This window comes from Gopherus evgoodei, chromosome 2 (assembly GCF_007399415.2).
Source record: "Gopherus evgoodei ecotype Sinaloan lineage chromosome 2, rGopEvg1_v1.p, whole genome shotgun sequence".
In the NCBI taxonomy this organism is placed as follows: Eukaryota; Metazoa; Chordata; order Testudines; family Testudinidae; genus Gopherus; species Gopherus evgoodei.
The window spans coordinates 142,358,755-142,376,208 of NC_044323.1; the positions used below are offsets into that span (position 1 = coordinate 142,358,755).

At 45.2% G+C, this 17,454-nt stretch overlaps 1 protein-coding gene and 1 long non-coding RNA gene across 3 annotated transcripts in view; one reads left to right on the forward strand and one right to left on the reverse strand.

The window, feature by feature from the left end:
• The window catches only part of CDH12 (cadherin 12), a 623,017-nt gene that overhangs the window by 92,572 nt on the left and 512,991 nt on the right, over positions 1-17,454 (reverse strand). For both annotated transcript variants that reach the window (XM_030551749.1, XM_030551748.1), the window contains one exon: positions 13,241-13,408. In XM_030551749.1, the coding sequence (XP_030407609.1) occupies positions 13,241-13,408 (168 nt within the window). The remainder of the gene's footprint in view (positions 1-13,240; positions 13,409-17,454) is intronic.
• On the forward strand, positions 13,622-17,167 carry LOC115646189. The gene is made up of 2 exons (XR_003998966.1): positions 13,622-13,887; positions 17,105-17,167. It is a non-coding gene; the product is annotated as an uncharacterized LOC115646189 (long non-coding RNA).

The following is a 17,454-nucleotide window of genomic DNA, read 5'->3' on the forward strand; positions in this document are numbered from 1 at the left end:
CTAAGCTCACCATGCTGACCAAAGAGGAAATAAGATTCAAAAGTTCCTGGTACTTTTCCTGTGTGCCTGGCTAGTGCATCAGAGCTGAAAGTGCTCTCCAGAGCAGTTACATTGGAGCATTCTGGGATAGCTCCTGGAGGCCAATACCATCGAATTGCACAGCACTTTATCTACAGTACCCCAAATTCGATCCAGGTAGGTTGATTTTAGCAATACTCACTTCGTCAGGGAGGAGTACAGCAGCTGATTTTAAGAGCCCTTTAGGTCAGCGGAACAGGGTTGGTTGTGTAGACGCATTCCTTATAAATTCAACCTAATGCGGCTAAATTCGACCTAACCTCATAGTGTAGTCCAGGCTTAAAATACCATATCTCAGGGAGGTGGATTACCTACCTCCCGATGAGGGAACCCCTCCCATTGACATAGTTAATGTCTACGTTGAAGTGCTACAGAGGCTCAGCTGTGCAATGGTAGCATTTTTAAAGTGTTTTTAAGACCCTCAGTCTTCTCTATCCAAAGTCTTGTCCTTTCTTTCCCTGAGGATGTATTACTTCACATTCTTGATTAAATTGTTCCAGACATCAGCATTATTCCACTGAAGATGCACACATTTTCAATTCCTCGCCTCTTTGGTAATATAAAGAACCTTTGGATCTGAGAAGATGGTCTCCATGTTTACAAATGTATTCTGTCTTTATCTACAAATCATGCTCAGTAACTTAGAATGGCAGCTTGGTCAGAAGAGTTAGTCATAATAGCAAAGGCGTGCGCAGCACATTTAATTAGGATGTGCACCCAGGGAGCCCTACCCAAGCCCCACCCCCGCCCCGATTCACTCCCTCCCACTTCTCACCCCCTGACTGCCCCCCTCAGAACCTCCAAACTCCCCTGCTCCTTGTCCCCTGACTGCCCCCTCCTGGGACCCTCCCCCAACTCTCCCCCAGGACCCCACTCTCTACTTGTCCCCTGACTGCCCTGACCCTTAGCCACCCCCCTCACCCCAGACAGACCCCCGGGACTCCCATGCCTATCCAACCGCTCTCTGCTCCCTGACAGGATCCCCAGAACTCCCAACCCATCCAACCCCCCCTGCTCCTTGTCCCCTGACCGCCCCCTTCCAGAGACTCCCTTGCCCCCTAATCACCCCCCAGGACTCCACCAACTATCCAATCCCCCTTTCCCCTGACTGCCCCAACCTCTAGCCTAGGCTGACCAGACAGCAAGTGTGAAAAATCAGGACGGGGGTGTGTGTAATAGGAGCCTATAGAAGAAAAAGCCCCAAATATCTGGACTGTCCCTATAAAATCAGGACATCTGGTCACCCTACCTAGACACATACCCACCCCCGACAGGTCCTCTGGGACTTCCACACCCTATCAAATGCCCCCATTCCCTGTACCCTGGCTGCCACCGAGACCCTCTGGTCCATATCCAAACCCCCTAGCCCGGCCCAGCCACGTTACCATTCCGCTGCTCAGAACAGAGTCCCCACCAAACCCCACCCCTTGGACATACCCCTGAACAATGATGTGATGGCACTTACAGGCAGGTGCAGAGAGCGCCAACCAAGCTGGAGCGTAATGGTGGAAGACCACTATGACTGATGTAAGTCAAAGGTCACATGTAGCACCGAGGAGGCAGTGATTGGCTGGGCATGCCCAGGCGGGGGGGTTAGGGGGAGTCATGGTAGCAGTGTGGGTTTCACTGTGTGACACAATAACAACAACTTTGTGCAGCTGCTGGGGAAGTTTGTACAGGCAATAAATACACCCTGCACGGGTGGGACCCTGTCACCCCAACTCATAGGTGCTGATTTTTGGTTTTACCAGTGGGTGCCCCATCCTGGCTCCACCCCTTTATCCAAGGCTCTGCCTCCCACTCCACTTCTTCCTGCCCCATCCCCCTATACCCCCCCTGAACACCACCTTCTTGACAATTCCCTCCCCATAATGCCTCCCACCAGCTGCTCACTCCTTTCTGCCCCCTCCTGCCTTCAGGGCGAGGTGTGGGTGCTGGAGGGGTACTCTGCCAGTTTTGAGGGGAGGCTATTTTCAACTTTCATTCTAATTATTGAAAGTGTGTCTATTATTGGTATCTCCCCTTTCTGATGTTTCCCAGTTCTTGCTCTCCACCTGTATCCCTTTTCTCATCTCTCTCTGCTCCCCACTTCCTGGTAGCTCTGTTTAGCACCTGCTCCCACCCACGTACTCTAAGCAGCTCTTGTCTCCCCCAAACCCCAATCCCTGCAGCCAGCTTAGAAACTACACATCCTGTTACAGAGAGAAATTTAATTCAAAATCTCAGCACAGAAATGGCCCATTCATCCATCCTGCTGTGTGGTTGCTGTGTTGCTCCAGCTCTTCTCAATCCCAGGGCTGCAGCCCACCCCCACTTTGACTCCTTCACACACTCTACAACTTTTGTGTGAGGGGAGCCCCTGATGGGACCATGGCCAAAGGCAGAGGAGTGGGGGCTAGTTGCCTCCTCCACTAGGCTGCAGCAGCCCAGCACCCTGAAGCAAGAGGAGCTCAGGTGTCACAAGGTGAAGTAGGGCAGCATCTCCTTGAAGCTGATACAGGGGGATGGATGCAAGGGAAGGAATTCCCCGGGAACTGTTGGTGGAGAGGGGAATCCAGGGGAAAGGAATCAATCCTTCCTTACACTGGGAGGAGGGGATGCTGATCTGCAGGGGAGGGGATACATTTCATCTCTTGGAGGAAAAGCCCTTCAAGTAGGCTTGATCTGGGCATGGGGGAGGGGGAGACAGCTTTAAGCTGGGCAAACATACTTTCCCAGGCATGAGAGAAGAACAGGGGCTGGGAAGCTCCCAGAGCCTGCGTGGGAGGGGTCTGGGCAACATCCAGACTTGGGGAGGCAGTTCATTTGAAGCTGGGGTTGGGGCTTCAGTGAAGCCCCTCTGGATGGGTAAAGAAAGGGGAGGGGATGAGCTGCGGGCCCCAGCCCAATTTCACTCATCAGACATAAGGGAGAACTTTTCTTAAAGGAGCCATGTCCTTTGGTTTGTCGTCCTGCCCAGCACTAAGATGGTCTGCAGCTGGTTTGTCCTGGCTGACGGGGGAGCACAGGTCCTGGGGGAAACATCAGAGTGGGCTGAGATTGGCTGGCTCGGTCCTTGAGAAAGCCCCCAGCCCATACTCCCCCCAGCAGACCCCTGGAGCCAGCTGAGAAACTGCCCACCCATCTCCCTCAGTCCCCTGCCAAGAGGCTGCTCACCTCATTTCCCCACCCCTCCATAGCTAGCCCAGAAACTGTCGTGGCCTGGCTACTGTTCCCCCTAGCCCAGCTCCCTCTACCCTGAAAATCAGAAAGACTCACCTCTGCCTGAAGTCTCTGAGCTTCAGCAGCGGCAGAAGAAAGAGCTGATAGGCGAGGACTTCGCTCCAAACAGCTGATTGGCTGCAGCCAGCCAAAGAGCTAATGAGGGCTGCTGCAGCATGCTAAATAGCTGATTGGCAGTTGCCAACAGCTGATCTCCCCGAGGGATGCTAAGCAGCCTCCTCCTCTTCCTCCTCACCCCTCCAAGCCTCCAGCAGGGGAGGGGGGAGGAGCAGCCTTAGCAGCCTTCCAAGACAGAGCTCGGGCAAGATTAGGGTGTGCTTGGGCACACCCAGCACACCCCGTGCACACACCTATGCATAAAGACATGTGTAACCCCTATGGAAACATATTCCTAGGGTATGTCTACACTACAGGATTATACTGATTTTACAGAAACCGTTTTTTAAAAACAGATTGTATAAAGTCAAGTGCATGCGGCCACACTGAGCACCTTAATTTGGTGGTGTGCATTCATGTACCAAGGCTGGTGTCGATTTCCGGAGTGTTGCACTGTGGGTAGCTATCCCATAGCTATCCCATAGTTTCCACAGTCTCCCCCGCCCTTGGAATTCTGGGTTGAGATCCCAGTGCCTGATGGGGCAAAAAACATTGTCACGGGTGGTTCTGGGTACAACCTCACCCCTCCCTCTGTGAAAGCAGCAGTCAACCATTTCGCTTTTTTCCTGGGTGAACTGTGCAAACGCCATAGCACAGCAAGCATGGACCCTGCTCAGCTCAAGACAGCAATCATGGACATTGTGAACACCTCGTGCATTATCGTGCAGTCTATGCTGAACCAGGACCTGCAAAACCAGGCGAGGAGGAGGCAGCTACGGCAGAGCGGTGACGAGAGTGATGAGGACATGGACACAGAATTCTCTCAAACCGCGGGCCCTTGTGCTTTGGAGATCCTGCTGGTAATGGGGCAGGTTCTAGCCATTGAACGCCGATTTTGGGCCCAGGAAACAAGCACAGACTGGTGGGACCGCATAGTTTTGCAGGTTTGGGATGATTCGCAGTGGCTGCGAAACTTTCGCATGCGTAAGGGCACTTTCATGGAACTTTGTGACTTGCTTTCCCCTGCCCTGAAATGCCAGAATACCAAGATGAGAGCAACCCTCACAGTTGAGAAGCGAGTGGCAATAGCCCTCTGGGAGCTTGCAACGCCAGACAGCTACCGGTCAGTTGGGAATCAATTTGGAGTGGGAATATCTACTGTGGGGGCTGCTGTGATGCAAGTAGCCAAAGCAATCATTATGCTGCTGCTACGAAAGGTTGTGACTCTGGGAAACGTGCAGGTCATAGTGGATGGCTTTGCTGCAATGGGATTCCCTAACTGTGGTGGGGCAATAGATGGAACCCATACCCCTATCTTGTCACCAGAGCACCAGGGCACCCAGTACGTAAACCGCAAGGGGTACTTTTCAATGGTGCTGCAAGCACTGGTGGATCACAAGGGACGTTTCATCAACATCCACGTGAAATGGCCAGGAAGGGTTCATGACACTTGCGTCTTCAGGAACACTACTCTGTTTAAATGGCTGCAGCAAGGGAATTACTTCCCAAACCAGAAAATAACAGTTGGGGACGTTGAAATGCCTGTAGTTATCGTGGGTGACCCCTTGATGCCATGGCTCATGAAGCCATGCACAGGCAGCCTGGACAGTAGTCAGGAGTTGTTCAACTACAGGCTGAGCAAGTGCAGAATGGTGGTAGAATGTGCAATTGGCCGTTTAAAGGCACGCTGGTGCACATTACTGACTTGATCAGACCTCAGCCAAACCAATGTCCCCTTTGTTATTGCTGCTTGTTGTGTGCTCCACAATCTCTCTTTATGGCGGGTTGGGAGGCTGAGGCAAATCACCTCGCCGCTGATTATGTGCAGCCAGACACCAGGGTGATTAGAAGAGCACACCAGGAAGTGGTGTGCATCAGAGAAGCTTTGAAAACAAGTTTCATCACGGGTCAGGATACGGTGTGACTGCTGTGTTTGTTTCCCCTTGATGAACACCCCCCTCCTTGATTGACTCATTCCCTGTAAACAACCCACCCTCCCTCTTCATGTACATTTTACTTAAGGAAATAAAGTCACTATCATTTAAAAATCATGTATTCTTTATTAATTCATTATAAAAAGAGGGAAAGAACTGACAAGGTAGCCCGGGTGTGGTTTGGGAGGAGGATAGGAGGGAAGGAAAAGGCCACTAAAAAAATTTCAAAGTAATGACAGCCTTTTGGTTGGGCTGTCCACGGGGGTGGAGTGGGCGGGTGCACAGAGCCTCCCCTACGCGTTCTTACACATCGGGGTGAGGAGGATCTGGAACATGGTGAGGGGTGAGGGTGGTTATACAGGGGCTGCAGTGGCACTCTGTGATCCTGCTGCTGTTCCTGAAGCTCCACCAGACACCAGAGCATGTCAGTTTGATCACGCAGCAGCCCCACAGTTGCATCCCGCCACCGCTGATCTTCCTGCCTACACCTCTGATCTTCCTGCCACCACCACTCATCTCGAGCATCCCTCCTGTCCTCACGTTCACTGGCATCTTTCCTGTAATTTGATACCACATCCTTCCACTCATTCAGATGAGCTCTTTCATTGCGGGTCACTTCCATGATTTCTGAGAACATTTCATCTAGCGACTTTTTTTTTTGCCGCCTTATCTGAGATAGCCTTCGGGATGGAGTAGAGACGCTTGAAAAATTTGCAGCTGCATGAGGGAGGGAAAAAAGGGAGATAAGTATTTAAAAAGTTACATTTTACAGAACAATGTTTATACTCTTTCACGGTGAACAACACTATTCACCTTACATAGCACATGTGATTTGACTACAAGGTCGCATTTTGCATCTTAATATTGAGTGCCTGCGACTCTGGTGTTAGAAATCACAGACGCAGGTCCGGGCAGCAGAATTCGGCTTGCATGCAGCCATGGTAAGCCATTGTCTTCTGCAGCCTTCATATATCCAGTGCCCTCCTTTACCAAATAGCAAGCAAAGCCTGGTCAGTGCTGCTTCTTTCCTGTTAACATGCAGCAGCAGAAACCACCCCCCCATCCAAATGTCTGGGATGATCGCTTTACCCCTCCTCCCACCTTGTGGCTGGTATCATGGAAGATCATTGCTAAACACTTCCCCCCACACTGCATGGCTGGTAGCAGGGAAGATCCCTGCTACCCAAACGTGAAAAAGCTCAGCGCCAATCCCGCCCCCCTTCCCCTGCTTGGTTACCTGCAAGGAAGGATTTCTTTTAAGCAGCAGGCAAACAGCCCGGTAGGAATGGCCATCTCTGTCCTCTTAATTAAATTCCAGAATTTCAGCCAAGTTACCATGAACTATATCACTCTCCTGCAGATAACATAGCGAGATAAAGAACAGATGTTGCTTGAATGCCAGCAAACACAGGGATCATACGCAGCTAGGCTTTGTCATGCAATGCTATCAGATTACTTGCAACATGCATGGCATGGTCAAGTGTCCTACCATGGAGGACGGAATAAGGCTGCCCTGCCCAGAAACCTTCTCCAAAGGCTTTTAGAGTTTCGCCAGGAGAGTTTCATGGAGATGTCCCTGGAGGATTTCTGCTCCATCCCCAGACATGTTAACAGACTTTTCCAGTAACTGTACTGGCTGCGAATGCATCCCAAGTCCTCAGGGCAAATTAATCATTAAAAAACATTTGCTTTTAAACCATGTTTTATATTTACAAAGGTACACTCACCAGAGGTCCCTTCCATGGCTTCATTGTCTGGGATAGTGGCTTGGGAGGGCTGAGAGGGTAATTCCGTCAGGGTGAGAAAAAGCTCCTGGCTGTTTGGGAGAATGGAGTGCTGTGTGCTTTCTGCAAGCTTGTCCTCCTCTTCCTTCTCCTCATCTTCCCTGTCCTCAGAATCCTCAGCCATGGCTGAGATTACCACCCCCACCTCAGAATCCATGGACAGGGGTAGGGTAGTAGAGGCGAAACCTCCGAGAATTGCATGCAGCTCAGCGTAGAGGTGGCATGTTTTCAGCCCTGCCCCGGATTTTTTGTTTGCTTCTTTGGTTTTCTGGTAGGCTTGTCTGAGCTCCTTAACTTTCACACGACACTGTACTGAGTCCCTGGTGTGACCTCTCTGCATCAAGGCCTTGGAAATTTTTTCAAATGGTTTTTTCATTTCGTCTTTTGGAACAGAGTTCTGTTAGCATGGAATCCTCTCCCCATACAGCGATCAGATCCAGTACCTCCTGTGCGATCCATGCTGGAGCTCTTTTTCGATTCTCAGGAGACTGCATTGCTACCTGTGCTGATGAGCTCTGCGTGGTCACCTGTGCTGGTGAGCTCTCCACGCTGGCCAAACAGGAAATGAAATTCAAAAGTTCGCGGGGCTTTTCCTGTCTACCTGGCCAGTGCATCCGAGTTCAGATGGCTTTCCAGAGCGGTCACAACGGTGCACTGTGGGATACTGCCCAGAAGCCAATACCGTCAAATTGCTGCCACACTAATCCTAATCCGACATGGCAATACCGATTTCAGGGCTACTCCTCTCGTTGGGGAGGAGTACAGAAATCGGTTTTAAGAGCCCTTTATATCAATATAAAGGGCTTCGTTATGTGGATGGGTGCAGGGTTAAATCGGTTTAACTCTGCTAAATTCGGTATAAACGCGTAGTGTAGACCAGGCCCTACTAATGTAAACTTAAAACCATTCATCATTCCAGTTATATGAAAGTCTGTGGAAGCAGGTTACCTTGCTTTCCAAAATGTGGGTCAAGAGTTACCTGCAGCTCAAAAAGCTCAATCACAGATGCATAATGCTTCAAGGTTTTCCTGTTTTCTCACTGGTCCACCTTCATTACATAAAAATACACAAGATGGAACTTTTCTGTTGAATAGTTTCAAAAGTGTATTTCCTAAATAAAAATGCCATGTTCAGCAAGACAGTCAATGATCTTTGATCTCTAGAATCTGCTATTCTGTCTAAACCCACCTGGCTCTTTTAAGGAGCCTCCGTGAAATGAATGTGGTGGTGTGGGCTTGAAATTTCTTTGGCAAGCTTAAAATCCATTATTTATCAGTGTATAGTTCCTTCCTAGTACTAATAACATATGCTGTCTCACTTTTGTTGGGAAAAAAGTCCTAACTGAATTCGGAAAATAAGCCTAAACCTTATTCTATCATAATGAATAGTTTCTCACTCTATACAATAGTGTGCTGCGTAGGCGGCAGGTTTGTATAATGTTTGGTGGTGCCCAAAATGGTGGTGCCCCTCCCCCCTGCTCCCACCCTGTAAGCCGATATAAAATGAAGTTACAATGCTTCGGCACCACAAGATTACAAAGGTCAATTAAAAGTGGAAAGTTAGAAGCAGCACTTGCCTGCTTCAATATATAGTATTATATTTTGTTGCACCTGTTGTGACAAAGTGTGAATGTTCTTAATGTTTTCTCTGAACACTGTGTGGGTGCCTCAGTTTCCCCTGCAAGGTGCCAACTGAAAGTGTTGGGGACAAAGAGATCAGGTGGCCTCCTTTTCCCAAAGATTCACAAAAGCTAGAGGAGAGAGTGCCAGTTTGGAGCTGGCTGGGGAAATGGGGAGAGGCCCAGAACTTGAGTCTAGGCTCCCCACCCTCCAAGATGGACCTGACTGAGGGGTTCTGTTTTCTGTACCTACAAGCTCTGTTTTAGACCGTGATCCTGTTGTCTAATAAACCTTCTGTTTTACCGGCTGGCTGAGAGTCACGTCTGACTGCAGAGTTGGGGTGCAGGTACCTCTGGTTGCCCCAGGGCCTGCCTGGGCAGACTTGCTGCAGAAAGTGTATGGTGTGGAAGGGAATGCTGAATGCTCTGAGGTCAGACCCAGGAAGGTGTAAGCTTCTTGCCCTGGAGACAGTCTGCTCAGAGAGAGAAGGCTCCCCCAGAGTCCTGACTGGCTTTATATAGAGTAGTTCCAAAGCATCCCAGCATCCCCTCCCACACCATGAGCTTCCCGGAAGTTCGCACAGGCATTGACACTCTCTCGTCTGGCCTTTGTCTCTTTTCCAAGCATTAGGAGGCCACCTAATCTCTTTGTTCTTCAACACTTTCAGTTGGCACCTTGCTGGAGAGCAGCCCAGGCCATCAGTTGCCTGGTGACAGGGTTTCGGCCATTCTCTGTGCAGACGGTATCACACTGGCACTCTAGGGCTCTACAACAATCATGCCCCCTTATCCCACTATCTAGATCCTTGAGAAATGCATAGGGGAAACTGAAGCACCCACACAGTATTCAGAGAAAACATTAAGAACATTCCCACTTTGTAACACCTGTATACGACTAGTTATATACTTTAAAGGGTGTAAAATAATCAAGTATTGTGCTAAACACAATGATATTCCAAACTGACCACCAAATTTAAGTTGCAAGGTTTTCCCCTCAGGTGAGGGCTCTGGGGTGGGGCTGGGGATGAGGGGCTCACAGTGCAGGAGGGTGCTCAGGATTGAGGTGCTAGGGGTGCAGGCTCTGGGGTGGGGCTGAGGATCAGGGACTTGGGATGCAGACAGGCTTCCCCAGGGCTAGGGCCAGAGAGGACTCCCCCTCGCTTACTGGCAGCAGCAAGCTCCAGGGGAGGAACCCCTCATCTCCCCTCTCCCCGCAGCACACTAATTCTGCACCATGGTCACTGCACATGCTCCTAGGGACTCTCACAGGTCCAGAAAGCCTACTCGCCTCCCTTATGGTGGGGGCAAGGGGAGGTTGCAATCATTTATGGCCTCCCCTGCTGCTGCCCCTCACCATAGCCTCTCTGGGGATGGGGGATGGGACTGTCCCTTGCCCAGCATGGGGCAGGAGTGGGGGCTGCAGGGGGAGGGGGTGGATCACAGGGTCAAACCTCACAGAAGCCCCAGCAGCTGCTCAGGTGAGTGAGGTCCACCCCGATGTCCATCTCCTGGCTGGAAGTCCTCTTGGTGTGTTCTCCATGTGGGTGCCGGAGGGTGTGGGAGAGAGCTCCCAAGCACATGTGTGCCTCCCCCTCCCCTGTCCCTCTTCCCCTCCCCCGGTGCTCCAAGAGGCTGCCAGCTGCTGATCTCTATAGCCTTAGGCAGAAGCAGCACAAGCAAAGGAGAGAGGCATCGGCTGTTTTCTTTCAGGCAGGGAAGCTTCGAGGTGGGGGAGGGCCAGCTCCAGGCAGGGCCAGGGGAGAAACCCAGCTCCAAATATTGGTGGAGCACAGCCCCCAGCCTTGAATATTCCTGGTGCTCGAGCACGTTGAGCCCATATAACCTGCCGCCCCTGGTGTGGTGTGCAGCATCTTTGGCGACAAGAGTAGTTGCCCCATTAATGGACCCAATTTTGCATGGTCCTGAGCAACTTTGGTGAGATGTCAAATGCCTCAATTGCCATGGATCATGGACTCCATAAAGACACTTGTTTTGTGTCTCATTACAACAATCTGTAACCCACTAACCCTCCTTTGTCCTACCTATGACTGCAAAGGTGTTAATTGCCCACTTCATTTTGAATGTTTTTTTGCAACTTGTTAACTCCTTATGTTTAGCAATCTCTTCCATCTTGTATTTAGCTGTGACATTCTGATTACCTTCCCAGACCTGAAGAGCTCTGTGGAGTTTGAAATCTTGTCTCTTTCACCAACAGAAGTTGGTCCAATAAAAGATACTATTTCACCCACCTTCTATCTCTCAATTCCAATGAAATAGATGAGGGCATTTGGGGCCTTGAAGGCCTGGGCCTAATATGGAAGCTTAACACCAAACTAAAAATATACACTAAAAATACATTAATTGTGACAAGCCAGGGTAGGATTCACAAAGGTACTTAGGTGCCTAACTCATTGATTTCAATAGAAGTGATGCACCTAAGTACTTTGTTAGTGAGGAATCCATCTCAAGTGGGTGTCCAGATCGAGGGCAGGTCCACACTACAAAATTACTCTGGTATAACTATGTCATCCAGGAATGTGAAAAATGCACACCCTTGAATAATGTAGTTAGAATGACCTAAGCGCTGGTGTAGACAGCGTTATGTCAGTGGGAGAGATTCTCACACTAATGCTAATCCACCTCTGTGAGAGGCCATAGCTATTATGCCAATGGGAGAGTCCCCATTAAGCAGAGCTTTTGGCTATTACTGTTCTGAAAAAGCAGTAATTACTTTTCCTTAAACTAAATCTGTTCCTTCTGTGACACACCCATTAAAGACTGTTTCAGTGACGTGGTTACCCCTGAATATGCAAGTCCTTACTGGAAAGGAATACCCCATATCATTTTCTCACATTTTAGCCTTTGGCCATAATAAATATATGTTACTTTCATTACACACTGTGCATCTCAGATATTATTCCCTTCTGTTTCATCAAGAGCTATTGTTATTAATTAACTTCTGACATTTGATATAATAAGAGAAAACGTTTACAACTCTCAATATGCAGAGGAGAGGAGAAACATGATCTGTTGATATTTTAGCCACTGCACACAGCCTTGACTGGACTAAAAAGTCATCACTACAGTACACACATGAAATAAGACCTTTAAAGCTATCTTCCTGGAAGTCTGAAAAATAACCTCCTGGTATCTTTATTTTTTTTAAAGTATATTTTTTTCCTTTGTACTTTGAAATGTTTCAGTCTATTAAGCCAAATGGTCACATTATAAAGTAATTTGGGGGGCTGACTGAAGCCCATAGCAGCAGAGTCAAAGGTACACCTGAAAATCTGCTGGAAGAAGGGCTTTGTGAACTGAGATTGCTCCAGAAATGCAGTGAATTCCATTCTTGAAGGTGAGAAGAACAAATGTTTGAGAAAAAAACAACAGTCTCATGAAGACATAGGTGTGATCTGGAGCCTATGTCACCAAAAAGCCAGTTTTATGTAATTACAGTATGTTATGCATTCCTCAATGTGTAGGAATGTAATCAAAACAAGGTAGAACCATATAAATAGTGGTAAAACCAACATTCTTGTGCCATCTCTAAATTGTTCATTCAAATATTCTAATCTAATAGAAGTTTGTCTTGTTGACTATCATTTCGCGACTAAGGACAGGATTCACCAAAGTAATTAGATTTCTATCTCCCATTGAAACCAGTAAGAGTTGGGTGCCTAAATACGTTTGTGAATCCCACCCTAATAGTTTGTCATGACTATTGAAGTTTACAATTGCAACATGTTTGCAAAGTTTCTTGTTTTGAATAAATACCAAAGACTCAATTTTCAGATTCCCTGAGCACTGACAACTCCAATAATCTTCAAAAAGATCTGCATGTGCTAGTGCTTCTGAAAATCACCGCCCTATCAAACAACCTTTTTTAAAATGAGCACATTTCTTAAAAGCCTGATTTCAACTAATTTATATAAACATCTTTGGTACATGATCTCTATTCTGATTCCATAAATATTTTCCAGTACAGACTTAACGTCAATGGGCCCAGCTGGCACAACAGAGTTGCACCTGCTTATGACAACAATTATTCTGACTCGTAGTACTTTTACCAAATATTGTTTCTTAGTTTTTCTTTTGAGAAATTCCACCTTATACCTTTAATAAAAAGGTCAGAAATGTGTGAACCACCCTCAAATGTAATAAGTTTATAAGCAGGAGTCATCTGAAGAGTAACATCAGCTTTCCCTGGATAAAATATATGCCCCAAACTTATGTAATAAAAAAATATAACTGCTACCAGCTATGGGCCTGATCTTGCAAGATCCTGCATATCCTCATTTCCCATTGGATGTTTGGCACCTTGCAAGATTGGACCTTGTGTTCTTTAAAACAGTTCTTGTCTTAGCAAAGATCCATTCCATACTTTTCCATCATGCATTAGGGTTCCCTTCTGTCTGACCTCCAACCCAAGAAATCATTTAAGGGAGTCTTCACATTGATGTTATAAATGACACTCCTTTTGAAATTAATGTATGTAAAATAAAACATACTCTTGGGAAATCTGGGTGGGTTGTCATTGACATCGGTGAGAGTTATGTTTACAGTGGTAGTTCCAGCTAAACCTCCCAGCTGTCCTCCCATATCCTTGGCTTGGATGAGGACTTGATATTGTTCTTTGACCTCTCTGTCCATGTTTGGCAAAGCTGTTCTTATTACACCTTGGAGGAAAAAAAGAAAAGAGAAACACAATACATGTAAACCAAAGCCTTGGCAAAGGTTCTGTTTACAGAATAACATTCTTTCCTACGTACGCTGATGGTCAGATTCCCCAAAGAGTTCATCAATTGGCAGTTCCCATTTAGACACTTAAATGAAGTGCTCAGATTTCTAAAAGAGCCCAGGAGTCAGCAGCTTCCATAGAGAGACTCACGTTGATTTCAATGGGTGACCAGAAGGAAGCTTGATTACACAGTAGTATTTCAGGGCCTGTCTCCCCTGCCCCACTTTAAATAAACAACATTTTGGATGGAGAATTAAGACTGACAAGTGAATTTTGACTAGGGATGTGAATGAGAAGAGAGTGAATGTCTCCACATCAGAATGGAAAAGGCAGAAGGGGCAGTGTGGATAAAAGCACAGAGACGTGAGTGGGAGAAGAAGGAGTGAAGGGTGAACAAAAAAAAAGAAGTAGAAAGAGGTGAGTAGACTTCACTACTTCCCAGACTGTCTCTATGAATCTCCTGCATTTGAAACAGAACATCCACTATCACCACCAATGTAATGAGGTTTCATTGGATAAGACAACGTCCCTTATGTACAAACAATGGTGTTTCGTTACAAAATGTATCACTGATCACCTGATACAGCGATTGCTGAAAATGCTCAGGCACTTTTTGAATAGGGTATGGTAAATATCTTACATTCAGTTGCAAACACACAGTTAGTCATTAATCAGTTATGTTTTAATCTTGAGTGACTTTGAACAGTTGGCATCTAACGACACCTTCTGTAGCATTCTTTCTGTTATATTAAAAATGTAGGATCCTGTGACCAAATTCATGGGAAAAGGTATGTTACTTTGTCATAAGCCAACACCGTATAATGCAATATAATTAAACAATATCTCTCAGAAATGGTTCAGTGCAGGCAGTTTAATGCAGACAGCCAGTATAGTTACAAAATAAACCAGTTGGAGAGGGATTATTATTATTTCAGAAATTATTATCTATGAACATTAGGCTGGTTGGTTTTAAAATCTGTCTTTTTCCCTTTTGTTACAATGTACACAGAGTGATAAGAAAAAACTTCTCTCTTGGGATGCTTGTTATTTCTTTGCAATTAACTCGTGTGTCAACCAGTAAGAATGGAATCAATTAGTTGATAACGCTTGTTAGGAGTCCAAAAATAACTTTGGCTTGGATTCACCACCAGTTCAACATATCAAAAAATTCTTATAAATTGATTGTATAAAAATAAAGTTTTCTTTCATTTGTAACATTGATGACAATAGTAACAATTATTGAAAATAATGTACTGACTTCTTCCTCACATGGCAGTTAAAGCATTAAATAATAACTAACGTCTGAAACAATTAAGCACATGTGTACATAGTCTTGAAACAAAGGTTGTGATTCTTTTATTTTCAAAAACTCGATGCTATTCAAAAGGCTCTACTTTTCAAGGTAGAACTCCTGCACATTAAAGCTCCAGGATTATAAAAATAACTGAATATACATATTTTAAAAGTGAATAAAATACTAAAAAGCCCTACTAGCATCATTAAAAATGGGAGTCATTGGAGACTGAAAACAGAAAGGGAAGTATTTTCAACTTTTTTTTTTTAAGCGGCAAAAGTTCTTTTGTAAATTGGAACAAAACTATCAGTTTTCCACTGAAACCTCTTCCCTGTTCCATGACTTAACATCCTGAAATGTTTTACAATGTATTTTTTATATCCAAGTCCAGAGAGTAAACAGATATGGAAATTAATTGTTCCCCTTATTATGGTAACAGAAGAGACCAAAATAATAATAGTTAAATAAATAAATTAAATAAAATTGAGGTGTTCAGCACTCCATGGAAGAGGCAGAGAATATTTCACAAACAAGAGGTGCAGTTCACCTTAATTTTTACATTATTTTTAAGATAACAATGGTTAGCTTTAAACCTATTAAAAATCTTCCTAATAGATTAAAGTACATAAACAATTGGCTGTCACTCTAGCAGTGAAGTGCCTAATCACCTACTGCTTTTCCTGTTTGGAAGTTGGAAGCATCTATAGCTTTTCCCATAAGAGATCTCTGTCTCCAATAAAAATCAATGAAAATAATTTAAATGTCAAAAATAGTCGAATGGCAATATTTTCCCTTCACTTTGTACTCTATATTAAAAGACTAAATAAAAATGAAAAACAACTTTTTCTATAAAAAGGCATGTGTTTATATGGATGTTTCAGAGAGCACATTTAAGAATCTTGGTAGAGCAAATGATTATATGGAGTAATGATTAACAGGAAAGAAGCCATTGCATTTCTTCTTTCTCTTCACAAAAAATATTAGAATTTTGAAATCAAGGCTTATTGTAATGAACAGATATACATGGATTCAGTACTGCACTAAACGTTCCCAGCTTTTACTATTTTAAATATTTTAGTGTTAACCAAGAGGGCCACAGAATTGAATAATATTTAAAGATTTTTTTGTTCATTTGGTTGGTTGGTTGGGTGTTTTGCAACAAATACAGATAATGAATGTGAACTGATATACAACGTTCATGAGGCTGCCAAAAGACTGACAAGTATAAGCTCCTGTCATGAGTTCTATGCAGATAGGCCGTGCACCTGGACTGCCCTACAGTGGTATTAATGGAGAGTCAGGGGTCTGCCCACATGAAGGATCTGAGCCCCTGCACCTGATCTTGTAAGGAAGTTCATGAGTTAATACTAATTTGAGCAGTTCCCTTGGTGTGAATATAACCCTTCTAGTGGCTTGCATATACCCTTGTATATTGCAAGTTAATGTTGCTCAGAGTAGCATTAATCTATATGCTCATTTCTGATATAAGTTCCACTTGAGTAGCATGTTCAGAGGGGTTGATGGTGGATGTGTGATATATCAGGTTTCCCCTCTGCATGACTTTCAAGGTCTCTTCTTGTGTAAGCTTTGCCCATCTGCTCCACTCAATACTGAGTAATAAAAGACAGCATATATCCCAAAGAGCTAAAACAATGCAGGGAATGCTGGTGGGGATATCATCAAGTGTTACATGAGAAATATAGACACCTGTATTCAACTTGTGGCTGGTTAAAGCTTTTCAGTTCACTTTTAAATTCCTCTCCATTTCCCCACAAGATTTAATCCAAAAAGAAGCATTAAGGTTAAGATTTTTTCCAGGTGTCTGAAAAAGTCAGATTTTGATTTTCAAAGTAGAGTCATTGAGCCAGCCTGCAATATGATCTACTGCTAAATGGAGCATGTGACAGGGGAACGTGACCTTTGGAGATTCTGCACTAACAGTGTCGTATCTCCCATCTTCAATTATTGATTAATCTGTGAGAAAGTCTTTAACATGCCATCTGACATTCAAGTACAGCTTCACTGGGAGAAGAAATTCCATTTGTTGAAAGAGGCATATGGGTGACTATTCCTGTACACATTCAATCGTTTGTAGCATTTAGTGCGTACATTCTTGGTTCTTTCACTGAATTATTAAATATAGAAACAGGAATGGCATTTAAAATATAGAAAACAATAAAATATTGCAGTCTCCCTTTCTTCTCTGCCAACACATCTAACAACCTCAGACCAATATCCTGTGCCCCAGCAAAAGAAGAGGGAGGGTCCAATCAGCTGTCCACATTCTCTAATTAAGAACATGCAGCACAAGAATCACTGCTAAAGTATTCTTCATTCTAGGAAAGCAGACTTCAAATTGAGTCAACAGGATGAAGACTTGAGATTTGGAGTCAAAACATCCAAGAAAAAACAAGAGAGAACACACAAACTGAGCAGTACTTCAAGACAGAAGCAATCTTAACAATGTGGAAGTAAGTGTGCATCAGGAAAGACCTCTTCAACACATACATACTTTAGACATTCCAAACTATACGGCAGATTGCAATTTATTCAAAACCCAATCTGCGCACAAAGCAAATATATGATTATGTATTGGCCTTTGGGTGTATCACAGCATCAGGTATTTATTTCTATACACCCCAATAATGCTGCCGCCCATCTGTTTAATCAAAATGTAAATGTTTGAAAGC